Here is a 23060-nt window from a genome sequence, read left to right as displayed (position 1 = left end):
CACCACAGTTCAAAAGCATCAATTCTTCGGCGCTCAGCTCTCTTCACAGTCCAACTCTCACATCCATACATGACCACAGGAAAAACCATAGCCTTGACTAGATGGACCTTTGTTGGCAAATAGCTCTCAGAGGTCCCCAAACTTCTTGGCACCAGGGACTGATTTCGTGGAAGACAATTTTTCCATGGACTGGGGGTGGGGACAGTTTGGGGATGATTCACTTGAATTATATTTATTGTGCACTTTATTTGTATTATTATTACATCACTTCCACCTCAGATCATCAGGCATTAGATCCCAAAGGTTGGGGACCCCTGTAAATAACCAACTTCATCTTTCTCTATGCAGAGTGTGCTGTGCAGAGAGTTGTATGCTAGGAATTCTTTAAGTGATTCTTCATTGCACAAGAACAGGCCCGGCAGATTCGGGAGCCCCCTGCCCCCTCTGTAAAGGAGGGCGTGACACAGAGCCGGCCCCGGGAAACCAGAGAAGTCGCCACTGTCGCCGGCAGGGACGCAGCCTGAGCTCTGCAGGTCTGTCACCCCGGCCCTATAGAGACCTGCGGCTGACTGAGCCTGGCAGTGCGTCCTTCTACACGCAAGGGTTTTTGGGGTTTGTTTTTTTGGGTTTTTTTTTGCATTTTATTTACTATTAAGTATGCACATTGCACATTTATGAGATCTACTGGCAACTATAACTGTCCTTTCCTTTTTTAAAAAAAAATTTAATTTATTTTAATTGGAGGCTAATTACAATATTGTGGTGGTTTTTGCCATTGACATGAATCACCCATGGGTGCACGTGTCCCCCCATCCTGAACCCCCTTCCACCTACCTCCCCTCCCCATCCCTCTGGGTTGTCCCAGTGCACTGGCTTTGAGTGCCCTGCTTCATGCATCAAACTTGCACTGGTCATCTATTTTACATATAATAATATGTATGTTTCAATGCCGTTCTCTCAAATCTTCCCACCCTCTCCTTCTCCCAGAGTCCAAAAGTCTGCTCTTTTTACATCTGTGTCTCTTTTGCTGTCTTGCACATAGGGTCATCAGCAGTCACTAATAGCAGCTGTTATTATTATCTAGAAAATGAAACGGTTCTGAAAGAGGATCAAGGAACAGTGAGGAGGATGGGTTCTCTTAGTGTTTTTCAAACTACTGGTTGCAACCCATTGGTTCATTGTTGTGAGAATAATTCAGTGGTTCACCAACAGAAGAGAGAAGAAGAGCAAAGCAACTGAGTTGCACACAGTGTGGGTGACCACGGTAAAACCTGGAATTTACAGACACACCCACACACACTAAAGCACGCACCTCACGGGCAGGAGTCAGGCGGGAACCCAGGAGCTCTGCGTGTTCTCGCCAGACCCTCCTCCCCTCACACCTTTACCCACCACAGGCAGCCGAGGCCCGAGTCACCCCTCGGGGGCTCATTTCCACCTCTCAGCCCAGCCCTCTGGCCGGCAGCCTGGCGCCCTCCCCTCGCCAGGACAGGCCTCCTTCGCAGCCTTCTCGGGTGATGGCTGCTTCTCTTCCGCTTGCCCGCGATCACCGGGTCTGGAGGCAGGACCGGAGTCCCCTCTGCCCCTCAATGTCATTCCCGGACCATTCTCCTTCCCTCTCCCGCCACTCTCCCCAGCTCTGGTTTTCAGACCAGGCCACGCTTCACTCCTCCACCAACCACTCCTCGGCTATCACCTGGCCGGGCACTTTTTGCAGGTCTCAGAACGCTATCATTTTTTTCTAAAACTACTCCTGCGAGTATTCTTGGTGATTTCAACACCCTGACAGCTAACCTTCCAGGGTGGAGGCCTCTCAGTTCTGCGCTCCTTTCCTCCAACACCCTCCTCTTTCGCCAACCTCATCAGCTCCTCAGGCCGCGGGCACCTGCCAGCTCCATGTAACCCCTCACTGCAGCTGCTCCCCACTGTCACCGCTCACACTGTGACCCCACAACCATCTTCCAGCTCATCTTCCCTCTTGTCCGCCCACTGCACAATCCTGACTCGACCAGGACCTATAGCCCGGGTTCCTCCCACCTTCTCCCTCTCTTTCCCTCAGCTCCTCCTGCTCCTCGTCTGCCATGTTCCACAGCACCACTACAGCCACTCCCTAATTACTTCAGATGACGTATAAAAAAGTGTCCTGATTGTACACAACCCTAGAACTACAGAGACACCTTATCTTTGAAAGATAAGAAACTCATACAGCCGTTAAGAATGAAGTTCTGATGCAAGCTCCAGCATAGATGAGCCTTGAAAACATGATGCTAAGAGAAAGAAGCCAGTCTTCAAAGGCCATGAATTGCATGATTCCATTTAATGCACTACCCAGACCAGGCGAATCATAGAGACAAAAGTGGATTAGTAGAAGAGGGGAGCGGAGAAGGCAATGGCACCCCACTCCAGTACTCATGCCTGGAAAATCCCATGGACGGAGGAGCCTGGTAGGCTGCAGTCCATGGGGTCGCTAAGAGTCGGACATGACTGAGCGACTTCACTTTCACTTTTCACTTTCATGCATTGGAGAAGGAAATGGCAACCCACTCCAGTGTTCTTGCCTGGAGAATCCCAGGGACGGGGGAGCCTGGTGGGCTGCCGTCTTTGGGGTCTCACAGAGTTGGACACAACTGAAGCGACTTAGCAGCAGCAGCAGCAGAGGGGAGAATGAAGAATCTGCTAAAGGACAAGGGTTTCTCTGGGGTGGGATGAAGATGCTCTGAAATTAGACAGCAGTGATGGTTCCAGGACTTAGTGGATATACCAAAAACTCTGAATTAAAAAGATGAATTTTATGGTATATGAATTATACCTCAATTTAAAAATGACCCCACTTCTCCTCCAGTTACCACCCCATCTCTTCTCTCTCTGCACAGCAGAACTCCTCAAAGACTGACCACACTCACTGCCTCCAGTCTCTCTCCCTGCAGATTCAACGCAAACCAATCAGACGCTCACCAACCTTACTGCTCTCCTCTCTAGTCCTTACCATACACTAAACTCCTCAATGATTCTTAAAACCATAAACAAAATACCCTCTGTGGCGCCAGTCTACTTCTACTCAATAAAAGTTTGCCGACAGAACTGAATAAATGATGACAGTAAACACAGGCTGAGCTCTCTATTCAGGTTTTTTTAATTTAGGAAGAAGAGAGAAAGAGGACCTCTTTCTAACATCTTTGAAACATGGGCCTCTTATCATACATACTGCAAACAAAACTACGCAGCAACCTAAATACCACTATTTGAGTTTTCCACAAAGAGTTTATTTTAAACAGAGCAACTTTCAATTATCAGAAAGCATTAAAAAGCAACTGAGGGGACTTCCCTGGCGGTCCAGTGGTTAAGACTCCATGCTTCCATGGCAAGGGGCCAGGTTTGATCCCTGGTTGGGGAACTAAGACCCCATGTGCCACAAAGTGTGGCCAAAAAACAAAAAAGAAGCAACTGAAACTTTGAACACCATTGCCAAATGTGTTGTAATTTTAAAAATTACAACAAAATATGGTAACTCAAAAGATCCTATCTACTCAAGTAAGATAACTAAAAGGTTATAAAAGTAACACGGATTACCTACCTGTTCCATTGAAGGACAAGCAATGATTTGAACATCTTCAGGGCTAAACTCTTCCTTTAACAAGACGTGGAACTTCTGGAAGACTTGCTGAATATTATTCTTAGAAAGAAGAAAAGGCAATTGTATTACGAGTCGCTGAAAACAGATTCAGCCTCCTTAAACATGAAGAACCAAGGAAGTTAAATACTACTATTTGCCAAAACAAGTGGAGGAGACGTATCTTCCAGGGGATTACCAAAGACATGTAACTGGTCCTTAACATTTCACATACCAGCACAACCTAACTAATAAGACTTATCAGATAGTATTTCTTGGAAAAAACTAAACTCTTGCCAGCTTTGTTCCCTCCAGAGAATAATAAGAGTCTTCAGCAGCAATTTCTTCCACAAAAGATAATGAAGTTCCCAGACACATAAATTGTACTTTAAAAATCAACCAATGCCTTGGGTAAAGATGTGAGCTCAACACAGAGCTGGAAGCAGTGACCTAAATTTGCTCTGGCGTTTAATCCCTTGGGGGTCGCTGCAAGCCATTTATTTCCACTGCTGCTGCTACTGCTGCTAAGTCGCTTCAGTCGTGTCTGACTCTGTGTGACCCCATAGACAGCAGCCCACTAGGCTCCTCTGTCCCTGGGATTCTCCAGGCAAGAATACTGAAGTGGGTTGCCATTTCCTTCTCCACTCACCAGTAAAATGGGGCATAGTTCCTGAGATGCTATTCTCTCAAGTGCTGGGCCACATCTCACACAGAGGTCTGATTACTTATTCACTCATTTACTAATTTCTACTTTTTGGCAGAAATTACCTTTGTGCCATAGGTAACCATAAAAAATTAAGACAAAATGAGGGCTAGGGGGGGAAGAGGGGCAGAATCAGAGAGATGCAAGCTTTGTTAAGTCTTTCAAGAATCCCAGTGTTTTTTTTAATCAACTGCACTAGAATAGTAGATCAACATTTCCAAATGTTTACAGGAAGAGGAAAATGCTAGACGAAGCAAGAATACTTGAAAAGACCAGCCAACATTCAAACAGATCATCATGAAACTTACCCTGACTGGTTTAAACAGGATGAACTCAGTATCCTTGTTGGATAGGTACAAGGACATACTTCTCAATGTCAGGGGCAGCTTTGCTTTTATTGTCTTGTAGGCACTTGCCACAAGGTCACTGACCTTTGCTGCAAAGAAATTAGCCTCCTTAGTATCACAAATAAAAACAGAAGTACTACTTCCATTTTAATTCAGAAGATAATAAAAGGAGAGAAAAACAGCAAAAGACGACTATTTCTTCAAAGAATTTTTTTTCACTTTTATTTATCAGTTTAATCACAAGCCCATAAACATTCATTAAGTATTTAGATATATAAAATTCTAACTGCAAAGGTTAAACAGAAAAGAATTCCCCCAGCACGGCTCAGGACATTCACAGGGACGGTAGTATGGTGCCTTTGGAATTTGGAGATCAGAGGTAAGGTAAAATTGGAAGTCATCTGCAGAGAAACACTAGAAAGAATTACTTCGTAATGAATGGACTTATTCACTGTGACTCTTACTGACTCACAGTAAGAGACGCTCTCTGTCTTATGAGATTATTCAGAAAATGCCCACACGTATTTAATGGGAAATAAAAATCCATTTGTTATGTTCTTATACTATATTATCAGAAAAGGAATAGAATTCCAGAAAATGGTAACTGAAATACTTAATAGCCCAGATGTAGTGTCTCAAAAGAAGTATAAATGGAAAAGAATAGCAGTAATCTGTATGAAGTACTTAAAAGAGAAAATTACCTAGAAAGCTAGAAAGGAAAAGACTGATTAATCATTACAAAGATGGTTGACCTCACTCATAATTAAGGAAATGCCTATTAAAACAACTGGAATATTTCAGACTGGTTACAATCACTAAGATTGTGCACATGCACGATTGGCGGAGGTGGGGAAACAGCCCCCTTCATGCACCATTATTTTTGGCCACGCCATGTGGCACTGACCGTGGAGACCTAACTGCCGGCTGTCTGCTGCTGCTTTAGTTGCTAAGTCATGTCCAACTCTGTGACCCCACGTAGCTCACCAGGTGCCTCTGTCCGTGGGATTCTCTAGGCAAGAACACTGGAGTGGGTGGATCTTCCCAACCCAGGATCAAATCTGTGTCTCTTGCATTGGTAGGTGGGTTCTTTACCACTGAGCCACCTGGAAAGCCCATTTTAACTACTGGACCACCAGGGAATTCCCCTTCATCCACTGTTGATGGGAGTACAGTATGAATTGGTTCAACTTCTTGGACGGGATACTGGGCAATCTCTAGCAAAACTGAAAATACACATACTCTTTAATATTTAATGTTTGTACTGCTGAAAATTTACCTTATAGACATGCTCACAAAATACCACCAAGATATGTGTGTTTATTAAAGAGTGTAAGGAAAAACTAAAAGTAATTTAAATATTAACAGAATTATTAAAGAAATTGTGCTCTAGTGATATATGTGTCCATTACTTAAAATGGGTAGAGCTGGATACGCTGATATAGAAGGGGCTCTAAGGTACCGAGTAACTGTTTTTTTAAAAAGGGGCAGGGAGGGGATATTTTGTAAGCAGATTGGGTAGGAGGTCGCTGGAAAAAGAGAACCAAGCATGGTTTTCTTGACATAAGGGAAGCCATTTTGTCCTAAGTCATTTTGTAATCTAAGCCCAGCCACAATGCTTGTCCCTGAACAGGTCTCAGTAATGGATGATCTTAGGGGAAGTGAGGGGATGCAGGAACAAAGGAGAAGCAGTCAAAAAACAACGGTTCAGTGACAAAACACTAGCTTTGTCCTCAAGGGATACAGAGAACAATCTGATACATGTCTTTGAGTTCTGCAGGAAGTAAGACCCATACCAGGTGGAGGCTGGAATGATGCTGCTGCCCCTCATGACTTCAATCAATGAAAGCTTAGATTCTGTAGACCACCGCCCCAGTTCAATGCTGAAGCCCCTCTGCTCAAGCCCCTTCATGAATACGTGTACCCTTGGCTTAAAACTTCCCCAATTTTGCTGTCTGGGGAGATGCTGCTCTGGGAAAGATCCCTGGTGCTCTTTCTTGCTGCAAGTAATACCTCCTTCCTTCTCCTGATCTTTGCCTTTTTGGTGTCTTTTAGCTCAACACTTACCAAAAGGGAAACCTGGTGAGTGTTGAGCTAAAACTTGTTACCTAAAAAGTGGTTACCCAGGTTTTTCAAGTAACAGTAGTACAATCTTACTTGTGTAACATATTTCAAGTCCATACGTGCTAAAACACACATGTTCGGGAAGCGGCTGTGAACAGCGGTTACCTCCGCGAGAACTAGTTTAGAGGTGGAGAACAGAACTACTTCTAATGTTATACTTCTCCACATTCCCACTTTCATACCACATTAAAGGCTTTTTCAGTTGAGGAGGGTCATAGATGAGCAGGGCAAGAAAGTGCCTGTGCCCACAAGAAGAAAGAAGCAACAATCCAAGGACTGCATGTTTTTCATGAACAGATGAAAACTCCTTTAAGACAGTAAATTCCATAGGCTCTGTCCCTCTCATCACTAACACACTTGAGGGGTCACTGGTCAGTTTTCAGAGGCCTGGACAACTAGTTATATGTGGAGCTCAGTAAATAAAGTACCCTAGTTCTTAAGAAGGTATATCTCCCAGAGTGAAATAACAAACTGGCATCCTAATTATAGCTCAATCTCATGAGTTTATCATGAATTGACCCCAAGAATGTGATCAAGTCTGCATGTACCACATTAACCCTGGGTTCCAGGGGTCCACGACAAGTTCCTAGACTGTTCTTGGTGCTCCCTCCCCAAAGGCTCAAAAATCTTTGACATTTCAGTGTGGGTTTCTCCTGTTACAGATCAAGAGACAGCAACTCCATAGCTCCCTGTGGCCAACGGGGGTGGAAGATACAACTAGGTAAACTGAAGTATCACTGCTAACATTGGCCAGCATCTCCTCACACAGAAAGAAACTAAGTGATTAAATGACAAAAACAGTAAGCCTGATTTCATCTAGTCCTCCTGCTGGCTTCCTTTTCCTTTCATCTACTCCTGCTTTACTAATGACAACGGTAGTGCTACTGAAGAGCACCACACACTCAACACTGAGACTTCTCCTAGGATTCCACTTGAAAAATGACAGCCCCTACTTTGAGCAAAAGAGAATCTTTTCAGAGCAGAAAGAAAATACATTAATTATACATCAAGCCCCTAGGCTTAGCTGTACTAAGTATGCCTATGCCAATTTGTTGGTTTCTACCTATTTTAAGAAAAATTTATTGCACCCAAGAGTTTCATCTACATTAACATTCAAAATAAAATCAGCTCCTATTTCTAAATAAGCTCTGCAAGTAACTGAAACCTTGAGCCAAAAGCCCAGTTAATCCAAAGACAATCAGAATTCCTTCTAGAACTGGTGCTGAGTTACAGATTGACAAGCCTGCTGCTGACCCTGAGGGGTCAGAACAAGTGGTTGCCACCAGGCTGACTATAGTTAGAACTGCCAGTATTGTCTGTAAAAGGTTGGTTTTCTGTCTCTTGACAGAATGTACTACTACACGAAGGATGTTCTCTGTCCTTTCGTAAGATGGCGAAGACTTCAATCTCATATACAACACAAGGTCTAAAATAATAAATCCAGTATACCACTCACTGTCTCTACCGCAGTGAACGAAGGACTAAAGTGTGTCACAAAGTTTATTTGCAAAATAAAACAAATCAATGCAAACCTATAAAAGTTCCCATGACAAATTTTTGGCATAAAATCCTGCCTTTCGTTCAAATACAAGTGATAATTCTCTATGCTTCGCAAATCTTCCTAAGAGACACAGAGCTACTTTCACTCTTCTCTGTTCTACTTCAACTTCAGACTAACCTGAGGCACTAATAAGAATAACTGAAAATTTCAGAATGGCCTCAATTCTTTTTCCCAAAAGAAATAAGTACCCGACAGACATACATTCTTTCACTATGGAAAGCCAATCGTGTTAAAGACCTGATTCTAGTTTAAGTGTCTATAGACAGTCAATCTTTTACAACTGCTAAGATGGAATGATCCTTCGGCTTTCTCACTATAAGAAAATTGCTTCCTACCAACTTGCACACAGCTTACCCATAATTAAAACACTGACTGCTTCGCCATCGTGCTCTTCTCTTTCAAAGGATCTCTATCACAACATGAGCCAAGGAACGGCCAGAAATATATAATCTAACAAAGTGATTTATTCTGGTTGAATGACAACTTAAACTGTCACAAAATGGACTAAAAATAACCCACAAAAACTAGTCTTGATTTTCAATGTCTACTATCTAATGCCAAAGAAGGGAAAAAACCTTCTAGCACAAAAAAATTTACATTTAGGAAAGAGTTAAGACAGGAAAACATCTCAAGCATTTCTGCCAATCAATGACATTGCCTGACAACTCCCAAACAACTTTTACAATGTTTTTTCAAACACTCTAAAACATGAAAGAGAATGTAACTTGTATAACATGTAATAATGTCCAATATTTCTTCATATAATACTTCGAAACAGTAGCATACTCTCCATTAATTTCATACTATCAAGCACTGTATTTTCATCCGAGTTCTAAGACAGTGAAAAGCAGGTATACAAAAACTAGTGCACTCAAAGCATTCTCATCTAAGCCATATTTTATTTTTAACTGGGTGTGCGCGTGTGTATTTTTTTTTTAATATGTGTGTGTGTATTTTTTTTAATTCTTCCTTTGACTTGGAATGCTTGTTGAAATACAAGTAGTGTTGGCTCAATTAAGACCTGTCAACTCCAAACTGGATCTTGCATTAACCTAAACCACAGCAGGAGTAGGAAACCAACTCCAAGCTGTCAGAGCATGACTATATAAATGCAAATTAACCGACATCCTAACAGGGAAATCCCAAATAGTAAAATGCGAGATACCTGGTTGTGCCCAAGGCTGCTGAGACAGCGTGTATTTAGGTCCTCCCTGACTGGCCATTGTTTTTAATGCTGAAACCTAGTAGAGGAGACAAAAGGAAAAAAGTTTCATTTCACTGATGACAAATTAAACTAGAACTGCTCTCAAAAGATGTGACACCATTCAAACCTATGAAAATAACAATAACCAAATGTACAGCTCTAAGAGAAAATGAATCATTTCCCATAGTCCTTTACAACCAATAAAATATTTTAGCAAAACTTCTTTCGTGATTTCAAGGCATACCACTGTTTTGCAAAAAGAAAACCACACCAATGTCCTGAGGCATTCTGCCTGAAACATTTCAGGAAGACAAGAATGAAGACTGAGAGAAACATCAACACAAAACAGATCTCTCTTTAAGTGGACTGTTAGGTTAACTTTAAATTATTTTCCTATGTTATCAGAAAAATGTCACAGGAGCCGGACAAAATCCCCTTTATATATCTATAGGGTCCTTTCCTTCATTATAGGCAGAGAGAATGTTATTTAAAAAAAAAAAAAGTTTTCAGATAGCATCAAAAAGCACCCTTGACCAACCAGTGTGAGAGGGATGGAAGTGGATGCCCACCCTCTAGTCACTTCTCTCCTCATTCCTCAGCACCAGTGCAGAGAAGCAAAACCATGCATTTTGGACAAGAATGTTCTTAAGATGGCAGACCACAGTGGGGCTAAGGTGGAGCTGGGGAGTGTGAAAGACAGAAATTCATAAAACATCTTTTTAGAAATGGACTGCTAGGTGCCAAAGGTCCAGGCCATCACCCTGGCCTCAATAGACAGTCTCATTAGAAAGACTTCAACACCAGCTCTTTCGATTTCTCATAAAGAAGGCCACATAAATATGCAGGCAGAGAATGAGCACAGACAGGATATAACGTTAACCCAGGCCTCTCGAGCCCTCTTGGTACCAAGGCGTACCAAGTTCACATTCCCGAATCTACTTCTAGGTCCTTGCTCATGCTGTCACGTGTATAAAATCGCCCCTTTCCACTGTCACTCAATTCCTCTATATGGCTTTATGTTTACTGTGAAACGCTGCTTTTAAAAGTGAGTCACTGTCTAGGGATCAGACAATGCTAAAAGAAAAACATGCTCATGTTTAGTGTATATTATCCCCAGTATTTCCCAACGTAAATAGAAACATACTAATGCGTCTACACTTACAAAAGCAGGAACACAGTGCTCTGAACTGTTTTTTTCCCACTTAAATCTAAGTCCTGACTGAACATTCTTCTGTATCCAACTGTTACACTTCACTAGTAACGCCTGCCTGTTGGTCCACTGCCTGTTCCAGAATTTAACCAATTTCATAACGACATACACTACACAGAACTATTTTTATATTAAAAGCAAATACAGACTGGTATATTCACCTCTATTTACTATCTAGATAATTAATTAGGTTGGCCATAAAGTTCGTTTCGGTTTTCCCATTAACATCTTATGGAAAAACCTGAATGAACTTTATGGCCAACCCAATACTTGTCTTTAAGTTAGACCTCAAGGAGCATTTTCCTCAGTTTCCCCAATAGCCGCATCTTTTTTAAAACCCCACAGGATGAAGACAGGCCCACTGTCTCATAATGACACTGCTGTACACATCTTCATGTTTACATCATATCCATCTTGATTTCCCATTAGGTTATAACACCTTAAGAACAGAAATGAAACTTATAGGTCAAATTCTATTACAACATTATGTCAGAAAAAAATTTAATTTATACTGTTACTGAGGAAATTAATGATACTTAAGAGGGAACATTAAGAGTAAACTTGCAATACTTTAGCAAATTGCTTGAGAGGAAATGAAATCTGCTAACATAAGTCTGAGTTTTTAGCATAAACTGGTCCTACCATGGGAAACACTTTTTAGCTTAGCTATAAACTTTGAAATTATACTTCCTATAAAATACTTTCATTCAGATTTTTTTGCAAAAGCAAAATCTTCACTTCATATTTGTCACATAAACTAACATTTCTGCAAGTACTTAGAAAGTACTTTGCTCTTTTTGATCTTCTGGTCCTGATATATATAGTGACATATATAGAGTACAATGAAAGCTGCTCAGTCGTGTCTGACTCTGCGACCCCACGGACTGTAGCCCGGCCAGGCTCCTCTGTCCACGCGATTCTCCAGGCAAGAATACTGGAGGGGGTAGCCTTTCCCTTCCCAAACTGACACAGGGATCAAACCCGGGTCTCCAGCATTGTAGGCAGATTTTTTATCATCTGAGCCACCAGAGTCCTTGTACCAACTGTAAGTAAGAAGGAGGGATACAACAGCACTCTTCTGTAGGGATCAGAAACAAGGCTTGGAGAAGCTGAGCACATGCACCCATCTCGGTCACAAGGTGCAGAATGCGGTTGGCAGCTCAGCGCCCTTGCCTCGAAATGCTGTGCTCTCTCGACTGCTCTCATGACTACCCCAAGCCCTACTTAGGAGTCAGCTTCAAACAATATTCAATATGATGAAATTTGAGAACAATGAAAAAGTATGGACAGTGTTTTAGTTTTGGAAAATATCTGACCCAAAAGTTTCTGTATGAACCTCTACCCCTCAACACTTGGAAAACAGTTTTACACTCCCTGCATGCATGCTCAGTTGCTCACTTATGTCTGACTCTTTGCGACCCAATGGACTGTAGCCCACTAGGATCCTCTATCCATGGGATTTCCCAGGCAAGAATACTGGAGTGGGTTGCCATTTCCTTCTCCAGGGGATCTTTCCGACCCAGGGATCAAACCCAGGTCTTCTGAATTGCAGGCAGTCTCCTACACTGCAGGCAGATTCTCTACTGACTGACCTCCAGGGTAGCCCACTGCACTCCCCAGGACCATTCAAATGATGCTGAGAGAAAAGGCTATGTTTCAAGGAGCAGAAAACAAGGCAAAGTTCTTCTAGAACTTTATCATTCTCAAGAAATTTCATTATTTTATAAAATAAAATTTTATTAATTGTGACCCCAAAAAAATCAGGAAGGATGTTTACAACAGATAGATTAAAAACGCCATAGAAATGTTCATCTCATGTGTAATGGGTCACACTGCTAACGTTGTTTCTCAGTCTGAAATGAAGATGATTTACCTACTCTAGGTAGAGGGGATGTAAGGAGAGTTAATGAAAACAAAGCACCTCAACAAAGAGAGCTCAAGCAAAGAGCTACGTATACAATAAAGCCAATTTACAACAGGTGAAGGGGATCGGAATCACACCTGGAGTCTTCAGGTCCAAAAAAATAAAATCTTCTGACAACCTAAAAATGTTTTCTACAGACTCTCACAGTTTGTTTTATGGCAAATCCATATATATTTTTAAAATCAATCCAAACTCAGAAACAAGCTGAGGACATTTTGCTAATGAGGCTTACATCCAAATAGTAAATACTGAGACCTACAAGCATACATCCAAATGAAAGGTGAAATACTGTTTCCTTTCTACATCGACGAGTACTGTTTTTCTTGGAGTCATTTATCAAGGCACAAGAACCGCCTGCTTTACAATGGCAATTATAATAAAAGGGGTGTAAGATTCTGCACCTGCAGAATTACCTTCAAAGAAAATCCTTATAAGTTTTAAAATCATTTACTCTGTCTCTGCTATTCAGAGTACTAGTAATGCTGACTTGGTGAGACGTGAAAAATGTTTGGTCCACAAATTCTAGGAAACAATGTCTTAAATGATCGCAAGCGTCTGCATGAACTCCAGTGTGTACAGTGCATGTGAGTCGCCTGTGTGTGTATATCTTCGCCTTTGACCCACTCTATGCCAAGAGGACAAGGGAAGAAACCTAGATTTGGAATTTGTTGTTTTTTAGTTGTTCAGTCACATGTGAACACGTCTGACTCTCTGCGACCCCATAGACGCTTTGCAACCCCATAGACTGCAGCTCGCCAGGCTTCCCAGTCCTTCACCACCTCCCGGAGTTTGCTCAGTCTTATGTCCACTGAGTCAATGATACCATCCAACCATCTCATCCTCTGTCACCCCTTCTCCTCCTGTCCTCAATCTTACCAGCATCAGAGTCTTCTCCAATTTGGAATAAGATAACGTAGAAGGGATGCTGGGTCCTCTGAGTTGAAGTATCTACTAAAGAGTCTCACTGAACAGTGAGGAACACTGAGGGACCAGGGTTGTAAAAGGAAAATCGAGACAACTGCGAATGAACCGAGGAAGGGCAACACAGACTGAGCTGGTGGCGGGAGTGAGGGAGACCTCTGCCTCCCACGTCCCACAGTGAGAGGAGTACGAACAGAGCTGCATGACCAGCTGCACGGGGTCCCTGCTGCAGTGTGTGGCATGTCCAGGCAGAGCTATGCTATGATTCAGACTTGGATACATATTTTCTACCTAAATGTCTCAATTTTAAAGAATGTTCAGTGTCCAGAATCTTCCAAAATGCACAGTTAAACCAGATTCCCAGGTGGCACTAGTGGTAAAGAACCAGCCTGTCAAAGTAGGAGATGTAACAGCTGTGGGTTCAATCCCTGGGTCAGGAAGACCCCCTGGAGGAGGGCATGGCAACCCACCCCAGTATTCTTGCCTGGAGAATCCCATGGACAGAGGAGCCTGGCGGGCTACAGTCCATAGGGTCGCAGAGAGTCGGACACAATTGAAGCGACTTAGCACATATCAAACATACCAAACTTATACTCAGGTCAACTTGGACAACTGCCATCAGTAAATTTTCACTCTTTTGACTTCTAGGAAAACTCTGTTTTTCTAGGAAAAAACCCTTTAAGCCAAGATTTCATTATAACCAACTTGCTTACATCAGAAGATTCGTTCTGCTGCTCTGTTACTGTAAAATATTCATCTCTAGCATTTCCCACCAGTATTAATGTGGGTGCTCTCCCAAAACACATACTACAATCTACAAACTAGTTGTCCACGAGGGCAGTTTTAGTAAAAACTATGATGACTTATTTGTAACTTACAAAATATCAATACTAGCACCATTTTTTAAAAATCAAAAGCTGGTAGAAAACATTTACACCACACTCCTTTTAAATTTATGTAGTGAGAAAAAAAAGCACACATTCCAAATTCTTGAACAGGCTAAAATCCACCAAACAAGTAATATACCCCAATCATAAAAAAATAGTTTACCATTTCTATATTTGCTTTTTTTGGTATCATTTCTTATTTTTAAAAACTAGTATCTTCTGTCTTTATCACGGGACCCAGCAACACGTTACCAACGAACAATCTCCTGAGCTGCCTCCTGTCATTTCATAGACATACCCTGTCTCCCCATTTAAGACTTAGGTAAGCAAATTTGAGAGGAAAGGCTGTCATTTTTTTTTTTTTTAAATGTCCGCAAATTCAAGTCTGGACAGATAGTAGAGATTAATAAATTAATTTCAAGACTTTTTAAACATCTTTACAAGGTAAGTCCTTAGCAACAAAACTTAGATTTTTAAAAAACAATTATGGAAAAAAGAAAGTCAAAACTGCCATGATCTGATTTTTTTCTTTGCTGGCATTTGCCAGTTTATGGATTTTAGCTGGGAGACAGAGAGATAGACAGATTATTGTAAATCTATATATCTGGTGATTAACAATGCAATGATTTAGAATCTTCAATTCTCAATTACCCATACAAAATGAAAGGTAGGAACAGCATGTAAAACAAGAGGAAAATAACTCATTTAGGTAATGAGAAACCCTCATACATAGGTCTGGGACTACTGCCATGAAGGTCCTAATCTAAGCGAGAGTCCCAGAGCACATGCAGACATCTACACTGTGAAGAACAGAGCTAACCAGAGCCTGCTCTAACTAGATTTCCAATACTCACACCTTCTTTTAAAACTGAAGAATTCTGAATGCCTACCTAAAAGTCCAAACCAAAAAGCTTCCATAAGAGGAAACACGGTGATTTCTTAGGATTGTTAAGACCTCGGTTTACTATTTCCTTCTGCCAAGGATTTCACAAGAAGGCAATTCAAACTGCAATCTAGGGAAGAATTCAAAGTTACTTTCCCAAGCATGCAGCAAGGTCTGTACCTTTGTCAGGAACTCCTCCAGCGGCTCTATGAACAGCCTGGTCTGCTGCTGAATAAACTGCTCACAGGCTGACTTCAGGTGGCGGTCTACGTCTTTTTTAGAGTCGAGGTAATGTTCTCTTATCTCAGGAGTACCCTTAAAAAGAAGATAACAATTTCCTCCTGTTTTTATGTGCCTAGAAATTACCAGACATGCAAAGAATGTCGTTTCTCTCCCACCACCAAGGAAACAGACTCCTTCTCACCTCCAACAAGAACTCTATCAAGGCATTGTTGCTATTCAGCCTAAAAAATCTTGGAACAGTCATAGGATTCAGGATTTTAAATGCTGCATCTGTGGAACAAAATTACTCATCCAGTGAACATGTACAGTTTCAACAGAGAAGTCACGTAACTATTTTAGCGTGTAAACATACACTTGTTCTCTATCACCACAGAGCAAAAGCACTTTCATTTCCAAGTCACCTCCATGAGCGGGTGAGGTCAGTGCCCGTGATGGCTACAGTACTCACGCATAATTATTTTCTAGAACTCAGAATTGCAAAATGGCTATTAACCACAATTGTTTATTTTTAGGAACAAAGAAAAAAGGATAAATGGTAATTAACACCTTACAATTTCACAGCTTTACTTTAATGATGCTAAATAAGATTTTCTTTAAAAAAAAAAAAAAAATTCATATACTTACCCAGCTTCTTTTTTTTAAGATCTGGCTGGCATAGAAATTTATTCATTCAAAGCAGAGAGAATAAATTAATATGTCAGCCAGAAAAAAAGAAAAAAAAAAAAAACACCAAAAGGACATATTTACCCCTTAACCTCCAGACTAACTAGAATCTGTGCAAAGTACTAACAGGTCTCATTGATGTTCAAATGCAATAAGATATAACGTTAGTAGTGAGAGGTTAACAGGCTTAAAAGTACAGACAGCAAGTATTAAGTGATAGTCAGAAAAGCCCATTACTTTGCTTTGCCTTGCCAGGCTGGAGAAAGCACAGCACGAAGTGCTTCTAGCCTGGATTTAAAAGTACATACACACACCACACTGTACTTCCTGCCTCGACTGTGAACTGATTTAACTGAAAACAAATCCCCTATCAGATTCAGTATTCTGAATTCAGTATTCTTTAGTAAATGACTCTTCATTTCTTCTGTCCTTTCTACAGGAAACCTGAAAAACTGTAGGTGATCATACAGCAGGATTACAGAACCTTCATTATGTTGTAGGGAAAACATATTTTAAACCAAAATTTGCCAAAATTAATACTTCATTTTCTCACACCTCAGTGGATCTATAGTAGAACGAAGCAGCAACAGGTTATGAATTAGAAAAAATATGAAAGAAAATAGATCAGTCCTGCTTCACCTCATCCTTTGAATAAAATAAGGACAATCAGTGCCTGGCATTCCTCAAGGTTAGGGTGCTATTCCCACATGTCACACTGAAAGGAAAGGAGGAAATCAACTTAAAAATGATGCATTCTATAAAGGCCAAAGTCAGGAAATCTGGCTGCTGTTATAAAAAGAAAAAACCTTACAAAGCAGATGAATAACATACAGGCTTACTATCCAGATTCCACCAGAACCAAAAGGTATTCTCTATGGTGAAAAGGAAAGTGCATTAGGAAAAGAAAAAGAATAAGCTGTTTTAATATGACTCACTTTGATTCCAAGTGATGTTACAGCAAGTCCACTATTTTATAAGAAGTCATTAGGAAAGTAACTTGTTCCTCTTGGAAATCCTATATTTGGAGACTCTCTAAACCATGGAATACAAAAAGTAATCTGAATGGCTATGAATTTTCTCAATTCTCCCAATGCACAAGGGAGAAATCCATTCATTTCATAAATGGATGGCTTAAGGCATTAGAGCTTAATTCTCTTGGAAATGGTTAAGAAAAGATAAAGTTTAGATAAATTTGTAAGTAAGGGAGATGGAAATTGAGGGTATATCCTTTAACTGTTCAAGATCAGCATCTTAAAAAATAACTACTGTAATCTTTTAGAAATCATCACTTGCTAATTCAGTCAGAAACAAATCATTAGTATGGATGAAGCACCTATCTCAAGATTATTCAATGTCTATTACCAATTCAAGATTCTATTGATGCGATTACTTAACCAGCTGATTTAATAATACAACTTAAGTTTATTTAAGCACCTTAAACTTACAAAAACACTTTAATATATATTTTCATTCATTTTCACTCTTAATGATCTTGATAATCTGGTGAAAGCATCATGATGGGTTAATTCTGCTCATTTTACACAAGGTACGGAAGCTAAAACACATGTTTAAAATCACAAGAACCAGGAAATGATGGACCAGGAACAGAACCTGACTCACTCTTCTGATTTTACCCAGCTGGCTTCCTGAGTTTCTATGAATTGACAAACCCAACTCAATGTCTAAAATCATTCCAGTTAGCTGACACTCTTAAGTAGTTATTACAATGATCTTTCATTTTTTAACTGGTTATGGTAATATGTGGCAGAGTCTAAGAGAAGTTATACTCCACTGCAAGTTGAAATGCTCAAATATAGTTCTCTCCATAAAGAAAACACAGCAAATTAGATATAATTGGGATGTTGTCAGCTTAGCTTAGTATGAACAAGCAACATGCTCAGCAAGCACAGCATGCAAAATAAAAAATTGCAGATGAACATAAAATAAACCCATAAACCTGTGCTGTCACACTTGGATGGGTCAAACACACCCAACTGTGCCAGCCAGGGCAATGAAGTACCTCTAGTTTTCTTGAGGTCCAGGGAAATTTCCTTAATGGTGAATTCAGTGTGAAATGGAGCGATTTGTTCACGAAGAATCAAAAGGTGCTTTATTAAGAAAAGTTGTCCATCAATCTGAGTCTAAATTGTAAGACAGAAAAATGGATATTATCACAGATTAAGTAAAAATAGAAATACATATAACACGTTTGCTACTAATTCAACATTAATCTATCTAGGTCACTTGCCTTTAGCATAACTACATGGTACCAATACTCCTCTGTTGTGCGATGAACTCAACCATATTTTCAGGCTGAAACTATCTGGAAAAATCTTACTTCAAACTTTTACTATCATCTACTCTACTTAGCAAACCCAAGAAAGTAAACCAGACAAAAGGTCGTAACAACACAGTTAGAAACAAAAGTCAAGTCTATTCTAACCTGGTGCAGAAAGAAAAAAGATGATATGGCCCAAGATCAGCACAGCACAGGAAGCAGAGTTCCATCTCTCACAGCTTCCTAGTTTCTCTCAGTAACATAGCTTTCACTGTTTGGTCAAAGTAGTTTCAATATTCAGAATATCAGAAATATTGGTATTTATATAAAAGTACAAAGGAGCCTCCAAATGTAAAAAGATTTGGGATGGTCATTTTGGATTACCCTGCCAGCAATGGAGAACGGACTACCTACACCCCACACAGGAAGTGCAGACACTCCCGCATTTCCTTTTACCCTCTCAGGACACATCTTCAAGAGTTTTGTGATTCAAGCTCAGTTCTCAAAGCTCTGACCCAGTTCCCAAAATAGTGAATCACCACAGCTCTCATTTCAGAAGAGTCTGTATATTAAGAAGAGCAAGGATATGTTTGCTCCTTCTTGCTGCTACCCAAGGCAGACTTACTTTGAAAATATTTTTAATCAACTTATTCTGCATTAGGAAAAGAATAATGTCTTTCAGTAACTAATACAGGCATACCTTGGAGACACACAGGGTTTGGTTCCAGACCACTGCAATAAAGTGATTACCGCAACAAAGCGAGTCACACAAATTTTTTGGTTACATTTACACCAAACTATTATGTGGCCAACAGGATTATGTTTAAAGAAACAAAGTACATACCTTAATTTTAAAATACTTATTGCTAAAAATATTAACCATCTTTAGCAATCAAGTATTTTTAAATAACCATCATTTGAGCCTACAGCAAGTCAATAGTAATAACAAAGATCCCTGATCACCGATCACCACAACAAATATAATAATGAAAAAGTTTGAAACACTGAACTGCCAAAATGTGATACAAACACACTAAGTGAGCAAATGCTGTTGGGAACATGGTGCCAACAGATGTGTTTGACGCAGGGTTGCCACAAATCTTCAGTTTGTAAAAAAACACAGAAACAAAACCCCACAGTTATCTGTGAAGCAAAATAAAGCAAAGCACAGTAAAACAAGGTGCACTGTATAAGCTTTAAGGAGGTTATTAAAGTGACTGCTCTCTGTTCTCTCTCTCCTTCCCACCCTCCTGAACAGACACAAATCAGTGTGTATGATTTACCTGATGGAAACTCACTCTGCACTCTGGATAAGTAGGAAATGCTACCCACTTTGAATAATTGCTCTGTTTTCAAAAGAACTAACAGCTCCAAAGGAGAAAACAGTACCATATAGATTGGATTTACTTTGCTGAAGCTACTGTGATTCAGCAAATAGTATCGTGTTAGTGTACTGATACACTAGGTGCTCAATTTAAGTATGGAAGAAAATTTCTTTCCTTAAGAAAGTCTCAACACATTAAGCCATTTTCATTGATCACTTTTCCAAAAGTTGAAAGATGAAAAGCACACTAACTTAGTTGTGAAAATAAATCGGCTAATTCTTACTAAATTGAAGGTCTCCTCATATATATTTAAGCACTTACGATATGCAGGAATGGCCTTATGCCATTAGACAATGGCCTTATGTGAGGATGGCCTTACAGGTTGTGTGGGGGGAAGGCCGAATAATGAAAAAAAAGGGTTTTCATTCTTCCCTTTAAAATGAGGACAGAGATATAAGAGGATATAAGCACATGAATTTTTTAAATTACATCGTTTTCCCTCTGATAATCTAAGAAATACATGCTCACTGCATAAACTGTGGAAAATACAGACAAGTGTGAGAAGAAACAAGAGTCATCTGCAGTCACCCCAACCTTCCATCACTACTTTCTTCAGTGAATGTATTAATCACATAGTTATCATCTGCGTCGTATCCTGCGCCTTCTCTTTACCTTAACATATTTACGTTAAATTTTGTCACTCCCTTTTCTGGAATTTAACATCTGTGTATTCCACTGTATGGAATATACCACAATTTACTTAAACACGTGTCTAGTGTTAGACGTGTTTCCTAATTCCCTCTATAACAAAAGAACATGAAAGCTCAGGCTGGGAAATATGTTTTAAATTTCAACCTGCCTGTCTATAACTTAACTTTCCATTCTCTTCTAGTTCCCGTGTCAGAATTTCCCTTCAATTCTCAATCCCATGAATGGGAACATACAGTGGTCACAAAGGCAGAGCTTTTTCCAGCTTGTCTAGGATCCCACATTCTTCCATGAGGAGGTTTCTGTTTTTAGTTTATCTAAAACCTTGAAGTTAGAAACCAAGTTTATAAATCTGGAAGTCTAGAAAGGTTCACAAAGTCTGAAAACTCCCACGAGCTATGAAATTTCGGCTGGAAACAGTCCCATAGCTTCCTCCCTGTTGGTAAGCAATAGGTATTTTAGGTGGAGAGTTAAACAGAGCAGCATCCTGAACCATACTTTCTGGAAAAAAAAAATCTCAGGGGTTGTGGGAGAAGCACATGCCAACAGCCGTCAGCACCAGATCCCTTCTTCTTGAATAAAAAGTGTAAGTTACAAAGTCATGTCAACTCCTTCTAGTCACATAATCCCATGGGCCACAAGTCTTATCTTCCAAACTGACTGACTGATTCCTCCAAGTGAGGCCATTCAACTATTTGGAATGTCATTGTAGGGACGATGACAGATTGCTACGATTTCTTGAGAACAGTTTCGGTATTACAGGGTAAGAGCAGTCCAGTACCTTCCTGCTACTAAGGCTAGAACAAGAAACCTTTATCCCACAGAACTGATAACCTAAGTATCATCTTTGGTACTTCAGCAAAGCTGGCACTCTCTTATATAGCGTAGTCTTCAGCACTAAAATGAAGTACTACCTCCTCTCAAAGGGCCTCAAAATTAAATCACATTAAAAAAGTAAATGCTACTGCCAAAATGGCTTTAAATTTCTGTGCCTGTATATAAACGTTGCATTCCACAATAGTATTATAGATGATCAGATTTCATGTAACACTTCATCAAACCTTGTTTTTGCTGATGGACTCTGATGCTCCAAGCAGTGACTGAATGCAGGCCGACAAGGCTTCCTGTGATAGTCCTTGGAACACTGCCCTCTGGTGAAACAAAAGAGAAACATCCCCTGTAGCACTTCAAACAAAGCAAAAGAAATTTGTAGGCTGTGAGTACAGCTTGCTTGCCCTCATCTGATGAATTAATTTATTACTACCAATTGCAAAGGGTCAGACACGACTGAGCAACTGAACTGAACAGATACTCCTCCCAGACTTTCCTATTGCCACACAAGCTTTCCAGACCAGCACAATTTCCTAATCTGCACCTCTTGAAACTCTCACGTGACCATCCAACATTATTTCCTGAGCACCTATTTCGTGCCGGGCTCTGTGCTGGTCCTGGAAGCACAGTGGCAGGTGCACAAGGCAGATGTGACCTGAGCCTGGGAAGCTCTCACTCCAGTGCGATCTCATGATATAGGCTGTTTTTTAAACATACAAAACCAACTTTAAAACAAAGCCTCAGTAAATCCACTTCTAAAAACGTATCCCAAGTAATATCAGTACTGTATTCTAAGATTCATACTTATGGCTCTTTTCATAATACTATTTAAAGCAGAAAAAAAAAATCTGGAAATAAATGTTCAATGATAAGCAGCTGACAAAATACTAGTAAATCTAAATTATGGAACATTGTACATGAAATCAAAGGATGCTGAACAGGAAGTGATAAAATTCTTGTACAAGAATATAATTAATTAAAAACAAAATCAGGTTACAAAACAGAAGGTGAAGTAGGATTAATTTAATTCTGCCACTGCTGTATCTTCCCAGAGGTGTGGTGTGTGCACAGATTCCTGTCAGCCCCCCTGCTTTCTCTCTGCCTCTACTCCACCTGAAACGGAACTGATAAGGATGTGTATGAGCAAAATATTTATTACTAGGCCACCATCCTGGTCTCTTGTCTCGTGCGTGATGATTTATTCTCTATTTGTACTGCTACCTTCTCTTCTGTTTCTCATGAGGCTACTGCACAGTGAGACAAGATTAAGGCTCTCTCTTGCTAGGTCAAGATATACCCATTTGAATGCAGAGTTCCAAAGAATAGCAAGGTGAGATAAGAAAGCTTTCCTCAGTGATCAATGCAAAGAAATAGAGGAAAACAATAGAATGGGAAAGACTAGAGATCTCTTCAAGAAAATTCGAGATACCAAGGGAACATTTCATGCAAAGATGGGCTCAATAAAGGACAGAAATGGTATGGACCTAACAGAAGCAGAAGATATTAAGAAGAGGTGGCAAGAATACACAGAAGAACTGTACAAAAAAGATCTTCATGACCCAGATAATCACGATGGTGTGATCACTCACTTAGAGCCAGACATCCTGGAATGCAAAGTCAAGTGGGCTTTAGGAAGCATCG

General features: G+C 40.4%; 1 protein-coding gene across 1 annotated transcript in view; it reads right to left on the bottom strand.

Moving 5' to 3' along the window:
* Positions 1-23060, bottom strand: part of COG3 (component of oligomeric golgi complex 3) — a 61725-nt gene that overhangs the window by 2695 nt on the left and 35970 nt on the right. The window contains exons 17-23 of the mRNA XM_010854627.1: positions 21650-21739; positions 18298-18418; positions 15796-15884; positions 15552-15686; positions 9508-9583; positions 4622-4749; positions 3575-3673 (exon numbers count right to left, since the gene is read on the bottom strand). Coding sequence (XP_010852929.1) covers positions 3575-3673; positions 4622-4749; positions 9508-9583; positions 15552-15686; positions 15796-15884; positions 18298-18418; positions 21650-21739 — 738 coding nt within the window. The remainder of the gene's footprint in view (positions 1-3574; positions 3674-4621; positions 4750-9507; positions 9584-15551; positions 15687-15795; positions 15885-18297; positions 18419-21649; positions 21740-23060) is intronic.

This window comes from Bison bison, unplaced genomic scaffold, assembly GCF_000754665.1.
Source record: "Bison bison bison isolate TAMUID 2011002044 unplaced genomic scaffold, Bison_UMD1.0 scf7180017864345, whole genome shotgun sequence".
Taxonomy (NCBI): domain Eukaryota; kingdom Metazoa; phylum Chordata; class Mammalia; order Artiodactyla; family Bovidae; genus Bison; species Bison bison.
Note: the sequence above shows the minus strand (reverse complement) of the source record. Positions and strands in the feature narration are given on the sequence as shown.